This window comes from Psittacula echo, assembly GCF_963264785.1.
Source record: "Psittacula echo genome assembly, chromosome: 9".
In the NCBI taxonomy this organism is placed as follows: Eukaryota; Metazoa; Chordata; class Aves; order Psittaciformes; family Psittacidae; genus Psittacula; species Psittacula echo.
In genome coordinates this window covers 9804140-9823686 of record NC_137745.1, presented here as the reverse complement: position 1 = coordinate 9823686, position 19547 = coordinate 9804140, and the positions used below count along the sequence as shown (strand labels likewise).

At 43.1% G+C, this 19547-nt stretch overlaps 1 protein-coding gene across 1 annotated transcript in view; it reads left to right on the top strand.

Annotated features, from left to right (window-relative positions):
• Positions 1–19547, top strand: part of FOXP1 (forkhead box P1) — a 342476-nt gene that overhangs the window by 157004 nt on the left and 165925 nt on the right. Inside the window, exon 3 of the mRNA XM_080625719.1 lies at positions 18790–18971. Within this exon, the coding sequence (XP_080481845.1) occupies positions 18801–18971 (171 nt within the window). The 5' untranslated portion in view covers positions 18790–18800. The remainder of the gene's footprint in view (positions 1–18789; positions 18972–19547) is intronic.

The following is a 19547-nucleotide window of genomic DNA, read 5'->3' as shown; positions in this document are numbered from 1 at the left end:
TATCCCTCTGTGGTGATAATCATGGCAGGATCACCCTTAGAAACTCCATGCAGGTTGGCAGTCCTGGAAGTGATGATCCTGGAAAAGCTCCTCTAGCTTCATACCTCTACCAAAGGTCTTACATAAAGGAAGAAAGAAATGCTGTGCTAAACATGTGTCTCTAAGAGGAGGAAGGGATGCCAGTAGCCTTGGCCAGTGACAAGGTGATAAAAAAAGGTGCATGCAACTCAGTCAGTGACCATAGGAGGGGGGAAGGAGGGGTGTTTGTTGCATTGACATGATGGGGCTGCATCCCAGCAAAAGGCTTCTCAAGCTGCTCGCAAGGCCCGTGGCTCAGGCCAGATGTTTTGTTGAAGCAACTTGACTAATAAACTGGATGCATCAAAAGTGGGAGATTAGCATCTCTGTAATTTGAAGTATTTTCCTCCCTCCTCTCCCCTGAGTATAGTGATCTTTGAGGCTGCCAAGAAGTGCCTATAGTCTTGCCTTTTAAGTCAAAACTATATGAGGACTGTTTTAGCTATCTCTAGATGCCCAGTTTGCCGCATCGTGTATAACCGTGCGTACATTGCATTGCCGTAGCTGTTCCATATGCAGATATTATGCCCATTTTGTAAGTGTCTGTGGAGCTGCTTGAACACAGACTTTTATTACTGCTTGTTGGAGTCAGAATTCTGTACTCTCGTCTTCCAAAGCCGTGTTTCATCCAGCAAGCCCTTAAAGGCTTGTGAGACCATCACCTTTGCATATTTTGTCTGAAAAGCCTTAGCACGTAGCTCTGTGTGCCAAAAGCCGCATACTATGTTTTCCTAAAAATTACGTTCGAGTTGCCAAAAAAATTGGTGGGAACTTGCAATTTCCGAGTTACAAGTTCACACGCCAACTGCGAAAGGAGAAAAGCCGATGTGCGAGGTTTTGCAGAACCCTAAACGTCTCCCTAATCTGTGCTCCCACCGGTGTCTGTGTGCAGACAGCCTGAGCAGGCTCCGGGGCTGGCGGCTTCCTTCCAGCGTGTGGGCAGCCCGAGAGGCACAGGCACACGGCAAGGAAAGGGGAAAAAAAGGGAAGAGATGCAAACTCAGACTGGTGAAATCATTTTGGCTGTGTTGTGATGGATGGGGAATGAGGTTAGCTTGGTCTTCGGAAATAGGTTGGGCAGTGAGAAAGGAGCTGATTGTCGGTGGAGCAGGTGGTCGTTTATAAAATGTTCTGTCTTTCTGTGTGTTTAGTAGATCTTGTCATAGAATCAGAGAGTGGGTTGAGTTGAAGGGATCTTAAAGATCATCTGGTTCCAATCCCATTCCACGGGCAGGGACACCTTCCATTAGACCAGGTTGTTCCAAGCCCCGTCCAGCCTGGCCTTGGACGCTGCCAGGGATGGGGCAGCCACAGCTTCTCCAGGCAAACTGTGCAAGGGCCTCACCACCCTCGTAGTGAAGAATTTCTTCCTTACATCTAATCTAAATCTCCCCTCTGTCAGTTTAAAGCTATTCCTCCTTGTTGTGTCACTACATGTCTTTGTAAAAAGTCCCCCTCCAGATTTCTTGTTGTCCCCTTTAGGTATTGGAAGACTTACAAGGTTTCACCCAGAGCCTTCTCCAGGCTGAACAAACAGCTACTGGAGACCCCTTTGCTGCTACCCACACTCCCCTCTCTCTGAATTATATGAAATACCTCCTGCACATTTTCATTTTACATGCTTAAAATATTTTAGGGTTTAACTTCTTTATTTCGTTTTTTTAAGTCTTCAGCAGTTGCATGTTTGACATGGTTTTGTTATCCTAGATGTTATGTTATGATCTGGCACGCGGAGCATTAATTCCTTTATCAGCTCTATTTCCTTTACAGTTGTTCATTTAATTGAGCTCCTCTGTGTATTTTACAAAACAAGATGCATTCACTACAACTTGCGGACCTCAGATAGTATTGTAACATGCTTCAGAAAAACAGCACTTCTGTAGATAGTTGTGGAAGTTGGGTGTTTGGTTTGTTTTTCAGATGATGGGAGGAAGCAGTAGCAGAATTCTTGCATGCATAATCAGTAGGAACTTTCCAGAAGCTCTTTATTCTAGCTATTTTCTTTTAAAGCTCTGTTTACTCTAAGAATTCAGTTGAGGCAGTTGAAATATGTGGCTGCCGTGTAGAAGAAAATACACTGCATGTTTTGTTACTCTCCTTGTTCTCCTTTGTCTTGTGCAGGCAGTTTTAAGCCAAAGGAACTGATCATACAGTCAGTGACTCTGGTATCGTACCATCCAGTTTAGGGTGTAGATTGCCCTCTTAGGGCACATCTTGACATGGAATAGTCTTGTCTTGACTGTAAATACAGCGTATTCTTGTCTTTCCCAAGCTCTTGGAGCAGGAAGCCACATGTCTTAGCTCTCCAGTGTTCAGGAGCCAGCACATCTGTGTGACCATGCACCTGCATGTGGCTGGAGATGTTCAAACACTGTCCTCAGTGCAGCTTTGGAATATTAAACACACATCACTGTATGTAGATGGCCTCATGTGCTGCTGGGGACTCAGCACCAGAAAGGCCATTTCTCAGAGCACAAGAGCAACCTCTGCCAGGCTTGGCAGTGATCGACCCTTCCAGTCCAGCTTGTTGTGGACAGGTTGTGGGGCCATGGTGCTGTTTACTGTGAGGCTCTCTGTTGCGCTGGCATCATGCATGGAAAAGGTATGGGCAGCCACAGAGTGCTGTTGTTGGCCGAGGCAAGCTGGAGAGGCTTGTTCAGTGTCCAGTCATTCCTCTCTGCTGTTGCCTCTCCCTCTCCCAGCCACCTCTGCTGGCATGGCATTGTTCTTCAGCCATGGGTGAATGCAGAAGAGGGATTAAGAGCTTGGCTTCCTGCATCCTGACTCAAAAGTATAGGCATATGTGCTTTTTTTGGTGAGTAGAAACAAACCGGTTTTGACAGAGCTTTTTTAGGGAGTTTTCTCAGGCACAGGATGAAATTTTGAGGTGGAAAAAATTCACACTTTTTTTTTTCCCCTCTATTGGGCCAGTGTGGTGAGGACCAACTGTATTTTTGGGTGCTTGGGATCCATGTGTGTCACTGCCGAGCATGTGGCTGTTGAGGAACATGTGCAGTACGTACGCATTTCCTGCACAGAAATGTGGTGGGATCCTTGCTCTGGACCCAGGCTGGAGCTGTTCCTGGGAAAGAAAACATCAAGATAAAACTGGGGAGGAAAGCACCTCTTCTGTCGCACTTACTCTGTTCTGGCTGATGCGGAACCGGTATGTTGGGTACTTTCAGTAGTGTGTGTGCGTTAACTTACGCACCACTGTTCATAGACACATGGGTTTCTCTTCTGCATCGTGCTGTCCTGGCTGTAATGTGATAGCTGTAGCCCTTGGACAGGGCAAGGCGAGGAGACTGGATCTGTTTCCACAAAAGCTTAGCTAAGTGCATTTTTCTTATTGTGTTAGGGGCCTGATTCTTGAGGGGGTTGAATGCTCTCAGTTGTGGGTACTCAGCATTTTTGCAAGTCACCCTGCTCAGAACTTGGTGGTTACTTTTGGTTTTTTTAATGGGAAAAAACCACCCCATTTTTTTCCATTTGCTTCTTCATAAACTGAAACCACTAAAGAGCCCTTGCCTAGTTTTCCACACACAGTCACACACTGATGGGAGCATGAGAGGGACTGCAGGTCTTAGAAGGCTTGAAGTGTGTGAAAACAAGGAGTCCGAATGAAAATGGGTTTGCAGCTTGGTTGTAGTGGGTGTGCATTTGTTTGCGAAAAGAAATGAAAGTGCTGGAGGCCGAAGTGCTTTCTTTGTCCTTACAATAGTGAGCAGTATAAACTTCCCCAGCCAGTTCTGCCAAGGTGCTTGAGACCTGCAAATCCCTGCAAAGCTTTGGCACTATCCTCACTGCAACCCTTCCCATCAACTTTAAGCCTTGAGCATCCTTGCACTGCTCTCCAGAAATACCATATTTTGCATGGTGGACCTCTTGGGCTCCCAAGTGCCTTTATTAAAAGATGTCTTGTTCACATCACAGGCTCACTGCATCTGGGGAAGCCAACATGCCTTTTCCAGTGGTTTTGAGATTCATAACTTGCCCTCTGGATGGAGGTGCAGCCTTCCACCAAGCCAGCATTAAGCCTGTTGCTCTATTCCTTCTGCTTGAGGCTCCTCAGCTACCCAGTGCCCCATAGAAACAAGATCCATTTTAAATGCTGTTTGCAGCATCTTGGACTTGCTGTGTGAGGATGAGAAATGTTAACATAAATTCTTTAAATAACATCTAGTAGTGTTGAATGCACAGAATTATAAAACATTTTTATATTCTGAGACTCATTTGCATCTTCACATTAAAAACTGTGGTTTTCTTTTCAGGGAATGGTTGCAAGATCTGATTTGTTTTGAAATCAAAGCTAAATTTGTGTTCTTGCTTTCCTCTTTGCCCTTCATTTGACAAATTTTTCTTGTTCTATAAATACAGAATTGTAAACAAGGGCTAATCCTTAGCAACAACCTGGGAAGTTAACATTTCTCTCCAGCTCCTATTATAATTAATTCAGACACTCTGAATATGGTGTGATTTATACACAGTATTCCTAAGGCCAGGAGGCACTAATATCTTGTTAGAGAACTGAGGAAAAGAACACGCTTTTCTGTGTGCCATATAACGTAATTGCACTGCATTTTCTTTCATAAGAAGGTGTTTAAAGATGCTTTTTACTTTACATTTGAAAATGGAAGGCTTCTGCTTTTGCATTTGGCTGAAATTGTCTTAAATGTGTTTTCCTCCCTGCAGCAGTCAACATTGTCACAACATTTTGCAAAGTACATTTTAATAATATGGGTTAAGACCATCATTATATTAATTTAATTCTCGGTGTAGGTAAATTTGTAAGATGCTTCCACTTTGTCATAGAAGTTTTTCACAGTAAACATCATCTGTGCAGAAACATCTTTTTCCCTGTGCAGAAAAGAAAGAGATAACATAGTTGATGAAAGGATAAATCTCTTGTGTTAAAATAGTTAAAATAGAGCTCGAGCAGTCTCTCTTTCATGGTCCATCCTTTTATTTAATTTTAATCTAATTTTGTTGTGCTCTGTTTATGTTTGTTCAGGGACTATTTTTGTGGTGTTGATCTATGTAAGCCACATGCAGTTGAGAACTGCAACTCCCAAAAGGCTATGATTAAAACGCTATGGATGTGGCAAACCACAAATGCAAAAGTAAGTTTACATTTAGATTTTCTCCATCAAATATTTTATTCAAGTTTTGTAATACCTTGGTATTGTGGTCAGCATTGCCATAAAAATTCTGTGTTATATGGAATGATACAATCTGTGAAGCATTTCCCATTATGTAGACACCATGTCTTTAAATTATAGCAATTTCTTAAGATTTTAAAGCAAAATGAGCTCTTAGAAGTGTGATTAATAGCAGGGAATGAGGCTAACACTGGGTCATCAGTGGCACTCCATTACAAAAAAGGTTGGACTAATAAAAGCATCCATCTATTTGACCAATAAAGCATTTGAATGATATGCTTATAGTTTTTATCATACCGTAGTTACTTTGTACTGAATAAACTGTGATTTTACGTGCTGGAAAAGGAGCGTAGAACAGGCAGCGGCGGCTGAGGTGAGAGCAGTTGTCTCAAGTAAGGAAATATCAGGACTTTTATGTGGGGCTTGATGTTTTCAGAAGCCTTCAGGTTGCGGTGTCTACATTTTTGAAGCTGCTGTGAAATATCCAAATCCCCCGTGACCTGTGCCTGCCTGCCCACAGTCATTCGGGGAGGCTGGCCCTCGCTGTCCTGCAGGGAGGGGAGAAAGGAGGGTATTGTGTGTAATCATTAATTCAGAGTTAACTCCCCGGCAGGCCCAGACATCAGAAATACTCTGCTGAAGCACAGGAAATGGGGCAGCACTTCTGTTTTCCTGGTGTGCGGCTGCCAACCCCATCCTCGAGTCGCACCTTTCATCCTGCCCGCTATTATGCTGCCAATGTATTAAGAAATAGGCGGTTGCCTGAACAATGCTGCATTTGGGGTTTATTTAAATACCTGTCTTACTCAGAGGTTGCACTGATTTCATGGGTTTGAAGCTTTTTATTATTTTTTTTTTTTTAACTACAACAAAAGGCTAAATATTTTCTGAGGAAGGAAACAGAGGTTCTGGGCCAGCCCTGGATGCCCAGGGTTGTGCTGTGGAAAAAAGAAGTACCAAATATTGTAAAACTGGTGGACAAAATGATGAGGGGGGAGGCTTCTGGCCATTGTGCTGTTTGCACATGAAATAGCAAGGGAGGGGAGAGCAGTGCCAAGGCCAGCTGTGACCTTGGATGTGTCATGTATTCAAAAACTGGCATGATTTTACTCAGTGTGTGGTGGTGGTGCTGGTGCTTGTCAGAAGGTAGCGGTGAAGCAGGTTAGGGCCATGGTGCAGCTAGGAAGGAAGAAGGACCCCTGGTATAGACCACAACTGCAGCCTCTACCCCCATCCAAGTAGTACAATGTCTTAAAGGGCTTATTTTACATAGGAGAGAGATGAAGAAACTTCTGGAGGTCACACACAAGGATTGTGTCAGGGCAGGAATGTAACCTGGAGCCCCGGATTAACCCCTACCAATAGGACCATCCATCTGCTCTCCCTTTACTTTAGATCTTTCCCGAAATCCATGTTCAGGGTAGAGAAGTCACAGAAACCTCCCTGGGGGAGCCCTGCAATGGGCAGCTTCTTGAGAGGTGCAGGGATGAGAGATGGGAAAGAAAAGGTTTTCTGGAAGGTGGCAAACCCAGGGGACCTTGGCATTTTGAGCACCTCGAGGACTAATGTCTCAGTGCCTTGAGGCCAAGAGATGGACATCGGGTGGGGGCAGTTGGGAACCAGAGGTTTCAGTTGTGAGAAGACAACATCAGAGGAGCTGCTGCTTCCCTTGAGTTAACAAACATATGCTGGGGGGATCTGCAGAGACTGGAGAATGACAATGGGAGGCAGAAGCAAGAGGATTGAGGATGGGAGCTACAAAGGGGAAGAGGGCTGAACCACACCTTGCAGCTTCAGCTTTGGGCATCGAGCTGGTATGGGCATTGATGTGTGTGTCTAGAATGAGACATGTACATGGTCCTGCTGGGCATGTAGGAAACCACCATTTTACTTGTTTGTTCTACGAGATGAAAATTTTGCATCCCACCTCTTGCAGTTGCTGGAGCCCTTTAAAAATGCAGACAGATCTTTTACATCAGTGGTTTGGCCGGTAAATCTTGTTTTGTAAAACACTTTCAAGTGTTTTCAACTCCTTTCTTTACCCTTTATCAGAACAGATGCACAGCTATGTGTTTTCCCCTGCTGCCTGTTGTCTTGAGGTTGCACAGCAAGACTGCAGAGGCTTTCTGTTTGTTGTTGTTGAAGGGGAGGAAAAAACCCCTCAATCCACAGAAGAGTTAACAGGATTTCACTTGATCTGCTCGTTTATGCAATGAGTAATGCGAGGTTGGTAACAGCAAATTGTTGTTTATAAGCAAACATGGCACTGTGTAAACAAGAAGGCCTGGTCCCCAACTGGTTTGATTTCATGGTGGTCAGCAGCTGATGCATGTAACGTACAACCTTTCTGCTTCTCGAAATGTCAGAAGAATGACTATTTGTTTGTCTTGAGTTCTTCCCAGCTGTTTACTCTGTAATGCATTTGCCTCAACCTTGATTCCCTAAGAGTGGCCCCTTTCTCCTCCCTGCTCTGTTTACATTAGTCCTGCCCCGAGTGTCACCTATGAAATCTGTTGATTATTCCACCTGGTTAATGTTAAATTGCTCTTGCAAGATGATGTGTTTGTTCATAAACACAAATGCTGGGCCCCTTGTTTACTGTACCCATGGCAGCAATCAGTTATTAAACAAATATTGCTTTGTTTGCGGGTGTGAGCAGCAGTTTATCCTGCAAGGTCTGGAAGAAAAACCTTTAAATGCTGGGATTTTGATAAAGGAGAAAAAGGGGAGCTTGTCCCTGGAATGTGGCTGAAACTCACTTTGGTTTGCTTTGCTTATCTTTAACTTGGGTGAAGGGGCTAGAAAGATTAGCAAGTTGTTTGGTTTCTCCAAGAGATTTCCTTAGTGTAATGATATCTATCCAGTTGTTTGCTTTTTTCAGAAGGGAGAGAGCACTCCTGCAAGACGACTAGCACAGCAGTAGACGGCTGATGGCTAGAAAATCCTGCATGGAGCGAACAAGGAGTTAGAAGGTCTAGGACAAAGATATAGGGCTATGAACCAGGTAATCACCCTAAAAGAACAGCCTTGCGTTGTGTGTCAGCGTTTGGTCGGGGGCTGTTTGGTTTCTCTCTTTTCCCACGTTGGATTTTAATTGATGTATGTGCCCTTGATGGAGTTGGAAAAGGCAAAGCTCTCGCTTTTATTTCTGAGGAGATCTGATGAAAATCTATTTTAGAAGCACAGCCATTTGAATGGAGAGAAAATACCAAATGTAAAAACGTGCTCTGTCGCTCCTCCTCCTGTGAGTGAGGTGACAGAGCTGCTTTTCTGCTTTTTATAACTGGAAAACTGTGTTTGCATCTGCTAATTTCTGTATGCTGGCTGTTTGGTTTCTGGGAGTCCTAATGAGACAGCACCATCCTGGTAGTTCTTGCTTTTGGGTTGTTTTGAAAATGAGCAAGAAAAACTCACACCGTCCTTGTTTCTCAAAATTATTGTTTGTTGTTGTTTCTGAATGGGGCTTAGATTTCAAATGCCAGGCAGGACCTGTTAGCACTAACAGTAAATTGTTAGAGCTTCAAGCACAAAGGGAGTAAACCCTCTTAGAGTGACCTTGAGAAATATTAACTCTTTTTGTATGAAGGTGGTGTCTGTTTCTTTATATGTGAACTAATCTGTTAAAATATCTTGAATATGCATTTATGAAAAGCTTTTGGAGGGTAAAATTAACTATTTGTCCTTTTCAGCCCTTGGAAAAGCAAGCAACAGAATATGCATAAAAATGTGATGTATTGTATTCTCTAGCTTGCACCAGTGGTCAAATGGATTGTTTGGTTTGGGTGTTGGGGCGGGGGGGGGCACGGAAGGTACCTGAAGTGTGTAAGTGGACAAGTGGGTCATTAGTTGACTTGTGTTGCTGTGATGAATCAAACCCTCTCTGCCTTAAAGTAAGTGAAAATAGTGAAGTGAAAATTGCATTGTGCAGAACTATTAGAGTTGCACCTGGCTTTGAGGTGGTTTTCGACTTCTGGAGGCTGGTAGAGAGTTTAGAAATGCTTTAATGGAGATGTGCATGGAGGGTAGGAGTCTAATTCATCTACAGCCAGCACTTGGTCTTGTGAGGCTTGATATCATCTTATTGTCGCAATGCTGCTGCTGTCTAGCATAAACTAACCATATTTACTAAATGTAATATTTACTAAATGCAGCTTTGGCCTTTTATTTGGTTGAATAGTTGCCTCTTTTCCTGAGAGGCAGACTTCAAGAGTTTATGTTGCAAGCTCAGAGCAGTGTGCATACAAACAAATGAGTCCTGGGCTGTGAGAATAGCTCTGCAGTTTCGGTTCCTGTTCTACGCGAAGCTGCTGCTGTGCCTGGGCTGGGATGAGCAGGTGGGTACGTCCCGAGAGACAACAGCTGCGAGGTCGGCACCGAGGCAGCTCTGCACTTGAGTGTCCTTCCTTCTGGAGAGGTTGTTCCTCTAGTGTGGATGGTGTTTGTGTCCACATGGTAGCAGTCGCAGTGTTGTGTGGTAGAGCGAACTAAGGTTTCTTGTTTGGTTTGGTTGGGTTTTTTTTTTGCCGCTTGCCATTCTTTTCCTTCCAAATATACAATGATCCTGGTAAAGATGACTTCTGTCAAGCTCATGGCTGAAAGACAGTTCTCCCCAAGAGAGAGGAAGGAACCTCACTCTGCTGCTGATGGTATGTAAATGATTGCATCATATTTGCCAGTCGCTTGGAAGTGGCCTGGCTCTAGAGCTCTTTTGCAGCTATAGCATGGACTTCATGCTCAATGTGTGGGGTTTAATAGCTGGCAAGCTGAGGGGCATAAACTGAAATGGAACTGGCTTTGCAAAGGGGGCTTGTTTATGCAAGGGGAGACTGGGAGTAATTTCTGTGCACATGTGTAAAATGAAGGGAGGATGCAAAAACCTCATTTGGGAAAAGCCAGTTGTCCATCATTGCTGCCTGACACTTCGGGTCTTACCTAAGGAAACGAGTGACACTTGTTATCTGCACAACTTGGTATGTTTTAGTGCACTAACTTTCCATAGGGACCAGCTCTCGCTCTCTTGAACTGAGCATACGGCAACCTTTTAATGTCTGTTTCGGTTATGGATTTGCTTGTTCTCTGTTCTTACTGTTTGTGGTTGGCAACACCCTCAGCAGAAGGGATTTCCTTAGGGGTAACTGCAATGACTGGTTCTCTAAGAAGTTAAGTTGTTTGACCATGATTTCACAATAAGTCAGTGTGGCACAAAAGGGATTAGGCTCCTGACTCTCCTTCCTTTCTCACCACAGCTGTCTTAAGTTTCAGCTCCTGCAGAGCATCAGTCAGCCTTTCACTGAGCTGCCTCCAAATGATTTCAGGTTCCTGTGGCCTTATGATGCACGCTGCTGCTGGAAAGAAAACCCCGACAGTGTAAGCCATGCAGGCAAACAGTGAAAGAGATTGTGTTGTGTCCAGTTAAATAAATTAAAAGTTGTGGTATCCTGCATCTAGACTGGAGTAGGTGAAACTGCTATTCAGGAGACTTGACGGCAAGTAGACATAAACCCTAGAAGACATTCAGGTTGGTGGAAGTTCAGCCTGTCAGTGGCATGACTCACAGGGAGGAGGTAGAGCACCACGTGTCCTTCTCCTGTTGGCCAAGGCGATGTCCTCAAGCACTTTTGGAAAGCCCTGGCCTGTCATTCACTGACTTTATTTACAGCTTCATGTTTTCCTCCTCTTTCTTCCTCTTTTATGTCCCTCCCCTCAACATAGCTCTGCTTCACAAAGATAGCTCTTCCCCAGGGCTGGGAGGGCAGGGAAGGGGAGCAGCCGTGTGTAAGCCAGGTACCAGGGCTGCAGACTGGCTTGTGGGGATGCTCCAAGAGCAGCGTGATTTGTTCCTCTCTCTGGGGAGAGAGGGAAACAACCCCCTGCAATGGGCTCCACCTCCACTGAACCCAGGCTTGGGACGAGTCCAGCCGAGATGAGAGCACCAGGGCTGTGCCTGTGTCAGGAAGCAGAGGCAAGGATGAGCTGCAGATAATCCCATTCCTCTGGACCCTTTATTTCCTAAGCACTAAATGAAATTTCAGATTTTAGATACGTCTAGACATACACAGTGCACGATAAAGTTGATAATACATTAATCATTTTTAACAACAGGTAATATGCATAATTTATGGTGTTACAGTGCTATCTTTTTTGATATTTATGATGGATAATGCTCAGTTTTTGCCCTCATATTACTGCTTTAAATTATACCACAAGAAAATTAATGAGAAAGTAGATTTATGGGTTTCATTTGTTTGTCAATTCGGAAATTAATTGGGTGTTAATTTTAGCCGTCCTTCATCAGACCAGGTCTTTAGTATGTGTGCATTACTTTGCATTCATTGAAGCCTACCTCCCATTTACTGTGGGTCACTAGCTTTGCATACATTAAAATAGCCCTCAGGCTCATTCTCTTGATTACTTTTTGAACTGCCATGCATTAGAAAATTTACGCCTTTCTGTTATAATTATGAAAATTCACTATTGGAAGATGGTGCTTGCATAACAGCAAGTACACAGTCTTGCTCAGTGATGTAAGATCATATAGCAAATCCCAATACATTTTTGTTCTAATCCTAGAAAATAGCACTCTCGACAATCTTTGTTGTGCGAGTTTCATCCTTTGAAATTTCAAGGATCCATTTTAATGCACTGAATTACCTCTTTAAGCTGAGGAAATATCAAAGGATTTCACCTCGTCGCTGTCTCTTTGTTTCCTCTTTCTGCACATCCAGTGCGTGTTCCTCCGTTGCCTTGCTCCAGGTTTGCCTCTCCTCCTCCAAACGCCGCTGTCGGACGTGACTCAGCATCGCCTTTCAGGACAGTGGAGCATTCCTTACTATTTTGGCTGATCCTTAAAGATGATACTTAATTGCGCTTTGAAACCCCTTCTCCTTTCTTGTACTCCTGCACTATTCAGCAACCACCAGTAGTGTGTAGGCGAATGGCCTTCAAAGGGCTAAGCAGGAAGTTTTATCCAAAAAGTACCCTAATGTACTGACAGTTGATCTATAGTTAGTTAGTACATAATTATACCTAAAATACACGCTGTCAGCAGGATAAATGACGGCTACTGAAAACTCTGAAAGCATGACGGGTGTTCACCCATCTGCAATGACGAGAGCGGAGGGGTTTGTAAGTTGAGAAAGGCTGGTGAGTTCATCATGATCTGATTTAGTTAAATCATGCCATATGTTGAGATGGCTCTTTCTAATAGTTGTGCTAACCACAAACACAGACAGAGAAAAGTCATCTGGTCCACCTGGCTAGTTTGGATTCCCCTCCCCGGCGTTATTTCTGTACTTAGTGTGGTGGCAGCCTTCGAGCTGCTCATGTGAAGCTGGCTGATTCACAGTTAATTGTGACATGGTGTAATTTAGTAAATGAGCAGCTGAACATCTGCACGCCTTCCCTCACGGTAGATCAAAGCCTTACCTTACTCAAGGCTTTTAATTTCCACTAGTGAATCCTGTTTTCTTGTACTGAACTCATGGATGGCGGGATGTTGCTGCTGGCCGCCTCACCGACCTAGGGACAGGGGGTCAGCTGGAGGAGATGCGTGTTTCAGCAGCATCTGGGGACCATCAAAACATGTTCCTGGAAAGATTCAGAAGTGGTGGTGGTGGGATGCGGAGCCTGAGGAGCTTTCCCTGGCAGGGCACTTGCTCCAGAGATACCGGGACTAAAAGACACTACGTGTGAGTCAGGCAGTGGTCTGGGAGAGTCATCGTGGTCCTTGGTGCTGATAACGGGAGCGCTAGGAGCACCAGGCTGCTTTTGTACCTGTGCCGAGGGTAAGAAGCAGCTTTGCTTGTGGTTTGTGTATTGCCTGGCTCTGGAGTACATTCAGTTTTCAAGAGGTAAAATCCTCTTTGCAGTGTTGTGCTGTCATGAAATGCTTCCAAACATTATTTGTTTGGGGATTTTTTTTATATATATATAGTTACACAGAGAAGTGCTCTAAAGTTAGTTCTGAGCTTGCTTTGGGGAACTGCTTGCAATAAATAGGTGAAATGTTTACTTACAAACTGTGCACATGTGGATACTATGCCTGCTAGAGAATTTAAGACTGGTTCTTGTGATTGATCACTTAAAACTGATTTTATCATTAACTCTTGTACCTATAGAAGTAGTAGTATATTATATAAGTCTGTGTTGTGTTTAATTTACATGTCCTTTCATGGCTGGGCCAGGTTCTTTAAGGGCATTTATTCTACTTCATATAAATAATTGATCAGCCAAGTTAATTTACTTCTGCCTGACTTGGTCAACCTTAATTAAGTGCCCTGGAATAAAGACTGAACTTTTTGTTAGCTTAAAATCTTTCACAGATTTCACAAAGAAGGTTTGTTTTATGACATTCTAGTTCTAGCACTGATCCCAGGGGAGAGAAATGTTGAATGATCTTTATGTGCGTATATATTTGTAAACACCTCCAAGTACTAATAGCCAAAATAAAATCGTCAGCCTTGGAAGTACCTTTGAAACATGCAGGCTGCATTCTGAATCTGTAGTCCAGATTGAGTCTGGAAGCGTGTTAAAACAGACATTTTAAGGCCCAGAAGACCCTGGGGATAGTTTTCTAAAGGTGATGAGATGCTTAAAGATGTAGATTGGTGCTTATTCAGGAGTCTTAAAAATGTCTTGCCAGATGCCTTTGTGAATGGTGAGGCATCTAAATACATCTGAGTATTAGTCCCTTATTCTTTCAGACTTTTAGTGGGTCCTTATTCTGACGGGTGCTTCAGCCAGTAAATCCTCTCTCATGCTGACATTAAACAATGCTGCTTAGTCTTTAGAAACTGTACTAGTAAAGGAATTGCAGAAATTGCACACTTCGGCACCCACCTCCTGCCTACTAATCTCCATGCTTAACCTTGCTCATCTAAATAGTCCAGTGGAGCCGAGGGACGTGTTCTGCAGCATCTTGGCTTGGTGATGATACGGACTTCTTTTGTTTTTAATGGATTAGCAGAGAACATTTTAAAAATCAGGATTCCTTCAGGTTCTATCTTTCTAGTTAAAAACACTGACACTGGAGTCCTCAGATCATTTTGATTCAGCCAAAGTTCACATTTGTCCTGACCAATTTTGACCATGACCTGAAGAAATTAGCTGTCCCCTGATTCTGTCCAAGTCATCTGGAAGGTGATGAGCTGTTGTCCTCCTGTTGACAGAGTGCCTTGCTTTGATTCCACTCCACTGAACTTTTACTCCATTACTTTGAACATAACATATACACCAAGGAGATGGATCAAACTGTACGGCTTTGGCTTTATATTTGACTATGCATCAAAGCTGGAATAGGTTTTGAGCAGGTTAAGATGGGAATCTTGAGAAATGGATCACCAATGTGAGATTTTTAAACCAAGCTGACATTAAGTCATAAAAGAATAGTTCTTTTATTATGTACTCCTTGATTTCAAGAGAAAAATTTAGAAGTTGCTCATATGGCAGCTTTGGTCCCTTCATGGGAAAAATATTTTGTGTCACCTCTAATAATCTTAAGTCATTCTGTATCCCCCCTAACATGAAATATCACAGATTTTTTTGTTAAAAAGATACTTACAGTGGTAAGAGCCCACCTATTCTAAGCTTTAAAAAAACCATTTCCCTTTGCAGAATTGATAGCAGAGTGATTCTGCTTTGTTCTACAGAGCAGCAATGGATGTGCTTTTTTGCCATTAAATTTCTTAAGTCAGAACATGATCCCTTGCATGTCATAGAAGCACTTGTGGGGTACTGTATTTCTTATAACAAATCATTATACATAACAACTTCTTCAGCACTCTTGGTTATTTGGGGTTGTATTCAGACCAGAATCACAGATTGTGATACTAGACCTGAAGCTTCAGTTCCGTTCCCACAGAACCTAATCACGTTGCATAAAGCCAACCTCGCTTTGCTTTTTTCTGTCACGATTTTGAATGACAGACTTCACTAATGGGCTTCTGTAAGGCCTGCTACTCTGTGCTGAGGAGAGACAATTATCTCAGCCATCCTCGATGTACCATCACCTCAGCTCATTTAGGTGCACTCAAAAAGACAAATAATAATCATTCTTGCAGAAAGCTCTCACAGGTTGATTTTCATGACATGACACTTAATGATCAAACCAAACTGTGATTATTTTTGTCAACTCAGATTTGACTACAGTGAAGAAACAAACACTTTTATCTTTTCTGCCTTGAAAATCCTGTTTTCTGTTGGAGGTGTTTTAGCAAAGTGGATTTGGTTTGTATTGTCCAGTTGGAGTTACATTGAACTTGACTGCCTCTGAATGGATGTTTTTAAAGCAAAATTTGCTCAAAGATGTTCACTTCTGCTTTTAAAATAGTTTTTTTGAAAGTCCAAACATAATGATTTTTTTACTCTTTTTACATTCCTTTTGCAAACTCCATTTCCAGCTTCATTTCTTTGGTGGCTGCTGCCAATACGCCATGTAGGTTGGCACAGCCAGTGGAGGGGCTCGGACAGCTCAAGAGGTACTTGACTGGGTTTTATTTACTATGGTATTGTTACCTTTACTACGAGTTACTATTATTTTACCTTTACTTTGAAAGGTAAAATAGAGCATGAAGTTTGTAATGGAAAAGATTCTCAAGAACTGTGTTCTTTTTGTGACCAAATACTATAAATAATCCATCTTTTCCTCAGTCCTATAGGTTGGAAAAATAGTAGCAATTTCTACTATTGTTTCTTTCCAGGAGCATTTTGCAATCCTAGAGACAATAAATAATTTCTTGGCCAGTTTGGTTGTGAATTATTTTCTGTGTCCTGGAGATACTTTGCTCAGAAGGGCAAGCCAACAAATTGTGATCAGGCACTGACAGATCTCCTCCTTAGTGGTGCACATTCTTCTTGCCTTTGTTAGGGGCATCTCGGAGCTTTAGTTGGTGCTTTCTCTGACCCTCCTTAGTAGTTTATCCAAGTTCTCACTTCCAGTCAATTTGTTGCATGAGAGGTGTTGGAGAATGAAATGTACTTCTTTACTTTCGTGGCACATTGGTTTTAGCATCTCTTTCCACTGCAGTGTCTGCTGGAGCACCTTCCACCGGTTCTTTAGTATGTCCTTCCTCAATCAGGTGTGGTCTGTGTGGTGGTGATGGGCCAGCCATCATTTGCCATCATTCATCACAACGAAGACATGAGTTTCCGGGTTTAACCTGCTAACCCAGTCTTTCATGGTGGTCATCCTTGTACAGGTCCTCTTCTGAGGTAAACTAATGTAGTGCTTCATTTTCTTCAGCTGAGGCTTGGCCCCAAATTTTGATGGAAGCAGAACACAATTACATCCATTATTTCTTTTGGATTTATCTCTAGTTTAAAAAGGCGTGTCCTCCTTAGTAGTGTATAAAAATTACATGGTATACCTTTGACTAACTTGGGAGCTGCCTGGAGAATCTCACTCCTGTCCCTTCCGAAACAACCTGTGCCACGCAGTCACTGCCCGGTGTGTAATCCAGCCTTGCTTGTTAGATATAAACACTTCTTTAGACATTGTCATGCTTGTAGGCTTTTCTTATAGTACCAAAAATGAAAAACACCGTGCTCAGCCTGTGTCAGAGCAGGATCTTGTTAAAACTCACAAGCATTTGCTAGTGGCATTGGGAGAGCTGTAGGTTTGTTTAGATCTCCTGAGCTTTTACAAGGGAGCTGACAGAAGCTTTATAATGAGCCCCCAAGCCCTTTTGTCCCCTTGCATAATTCGAAGATTGCACAAAACAGTTTGAAAGAAGTTTCCATAGACCAGCTGAAATTTATTTAAATGTAATCAGAACATTTGAGTCTGTCCTAGCACCATCCCTGTGCTTGGGCAGCCGTCAGTGTGAATAGATCCCGTCACGACTGGGGCAGGGTCTGGCTAATGAGTGGTTCCCCAGCTCGGATGGGAATCGGCAAAGAATGCTAGTGCTGGAGCGGGGTGGTGGCACAGCCCTTGTTACTCAGCTGCTTCTCAGTTATGACATCTTGATTATCAACCATATGGATCATCATTATGAATGTCTGAAGCTACCAAATGTGTGAGAGGTCTGGTACTGGTGCATTGGGCTGGAGTGTACCTCTACATGTGGAGTGTGATGCTGAATGTCACCTCGGGCCAGCAGATGCTGGGCAGCTGGTGCTGGAAGCAGGAATTGCTGTCTCCAGCTAGTACCACATCTTCAGTGACCGGGGGCTCAGAATTATTCATGTGTAGAGTTCCCAGGAAGAGGGTTTTTCCTGTTGTTTCCCATTGAAATGCGCTGCTTTCTCTTGCCTTTTCCTTTATATGTTGTAAGTGAAGGGATTTTTCTTCTCTCTTTTGAGTCGACATAGTTACTGAATTTGAACAGCTTTTTCCTTAAATACAAAGCACCTTACTTTGCAGGTGAACTACCTGCACATAGGCATTTGGCTCACATGTGCGCGTGGTGAGTTAGCATGGAGTAGGCAGTGGGCTTGGAGCATGCAGCTTGGCTTTCCATGCCCCACTTTCTGCCAGGTAAGGGTGAGAGAAGGAGCACACAGGGAGGGAAGGATGGGCTGGTGGAAGCAGAGCAGGTTAATAACATATAAATCCTGGAACTTGGGGTTTTGCAGGTTGAAATACCTGTAAAACAACTCATGAAAAGATCTCAAAGGTAGCAGTTTGCAGCTGAAAACTAGCTTGTGTGCTTTGTTGGGGGAGTCTTGTGCATAAATACTGACAATTAGTTTCTAAAGACATGAATCCCAGGAGCTCTGGGAGTTCCTTATCCTTGTTGTGCAGCCTGGGGCCCACTGGTGCAGTGGATGAATGCATTGTTGTGAAGCACTCAGAAATAGACCTCCACCAAGAGTGTGAGAGGGCTGGCTGGGAGTAGCTGTGGCTACTGAGCTGATATTTAGCCAAGTAACATCAGAGGATCTTTGCTGTAATGCCATAGTGTATCCAAAGCCAGACCAAATCTGCAGCCAAGAAATTTGACAGAAAGACTAATTCCGTGAGCAGTTGAAGCAGTTTGCCTCAAATTTTTTTTCAAAATTCAAAAAAAAAAAAAAAAAAGTTACCTCATAGTGTCCAGCACATCTCAGACTAGCTCTGAATTGCTTCAGAGTAATAGAAGGTGCTAACTTGGCAATATCGTGGTGTGAATGGGAACTGAAATGCGAATGCTGTCCTTCACCTACCTGCCGCTACCTGATGTGTATCAAGTTCGTGATATTGTCCATCGTATGTTGCACACGACTCATCAGTTTCAAAGGAAAGCATCCAGATGTAACTAGAGAAATTTAATTATGGATTCTGTGTGTTGGTTCAAAAACATTTCTTTTTCTCTTAAGGGAAAAAAGATGTTGAGCAAATACCACTATATTTAGAACAGAACTAACTTACTAAAATTATAGCTGTACCAACAGATAAATAAACATAAACTAGTAGCATGAACCATTAATGAAAGATAAATCGCATGAAGGGAAATGACAAATGTTTACAGTTTTGGCAGGATTTAAACCAGGGCATGTCTCCTTATATACAGCAACTGTTTTAACAGCTGCTTTTTTTTTTCCCCCCTCCCTCCGCTCCCTTAAATTATTTCAGGTTTTTGAGTCATGATGCAAGAATCTGGGACTGAGACAAAAAGTAACGGTTCAGCCATTCAGAATGGAGCGAGCGGTGGCAACCATTTACTAGAGTGCAGCCTGCGGGAAGTGAGATCAAACGGCGAGACACCTTCAGTTGAAATTGGGGCTGCAGATTTAGCACATCTTCAGCAACAGCAGGTACTGTAAGACATATTACAAGTTTACTACTTGCAGAAAAAGCATGAAGCATTTAATCCCCCCTCCCAAACCCTTTGTATTTGCCAGGCAGAGGATGCTTTCAGGACTTGCTAATGACATTCTGTACATTTTTGTCCGTAGAGGATTGCAATTGTTAATGTAAAGGGAAATGTTGGACTTTTCTTCCAGGGCTCCTTTTTAATAATTCCCTGGAAATACCCAAAGATCAGAGCTGGCTTCCATTGCCTGAATGTGTTGTGTCTGGTGTCAGTGATGGGGTGAACCGCTGTATTCAAATAACTGGTTTCCAAAAGATGTCGCTGAGTGGAACGTACACTAACATTAAGTTTTGTTTTTGCAACAAATTTTAATATAACCTAGCAACCCCTATCAACAGAATGTTTTCTGGTAGTAAGAAAGGCTGCAGAGGGAGGTATCTGCTGCAGAAAACATCAGGGTAAATAAATAAATACATCCTGTGTCACTGCTCCTCAATTCAGAAGAATCGGAACCCAGTTGTGCCTTTTGCCTCTGTATTTTAATTAGTGCATTTTCTTTGAAGTGACCACCTTCACC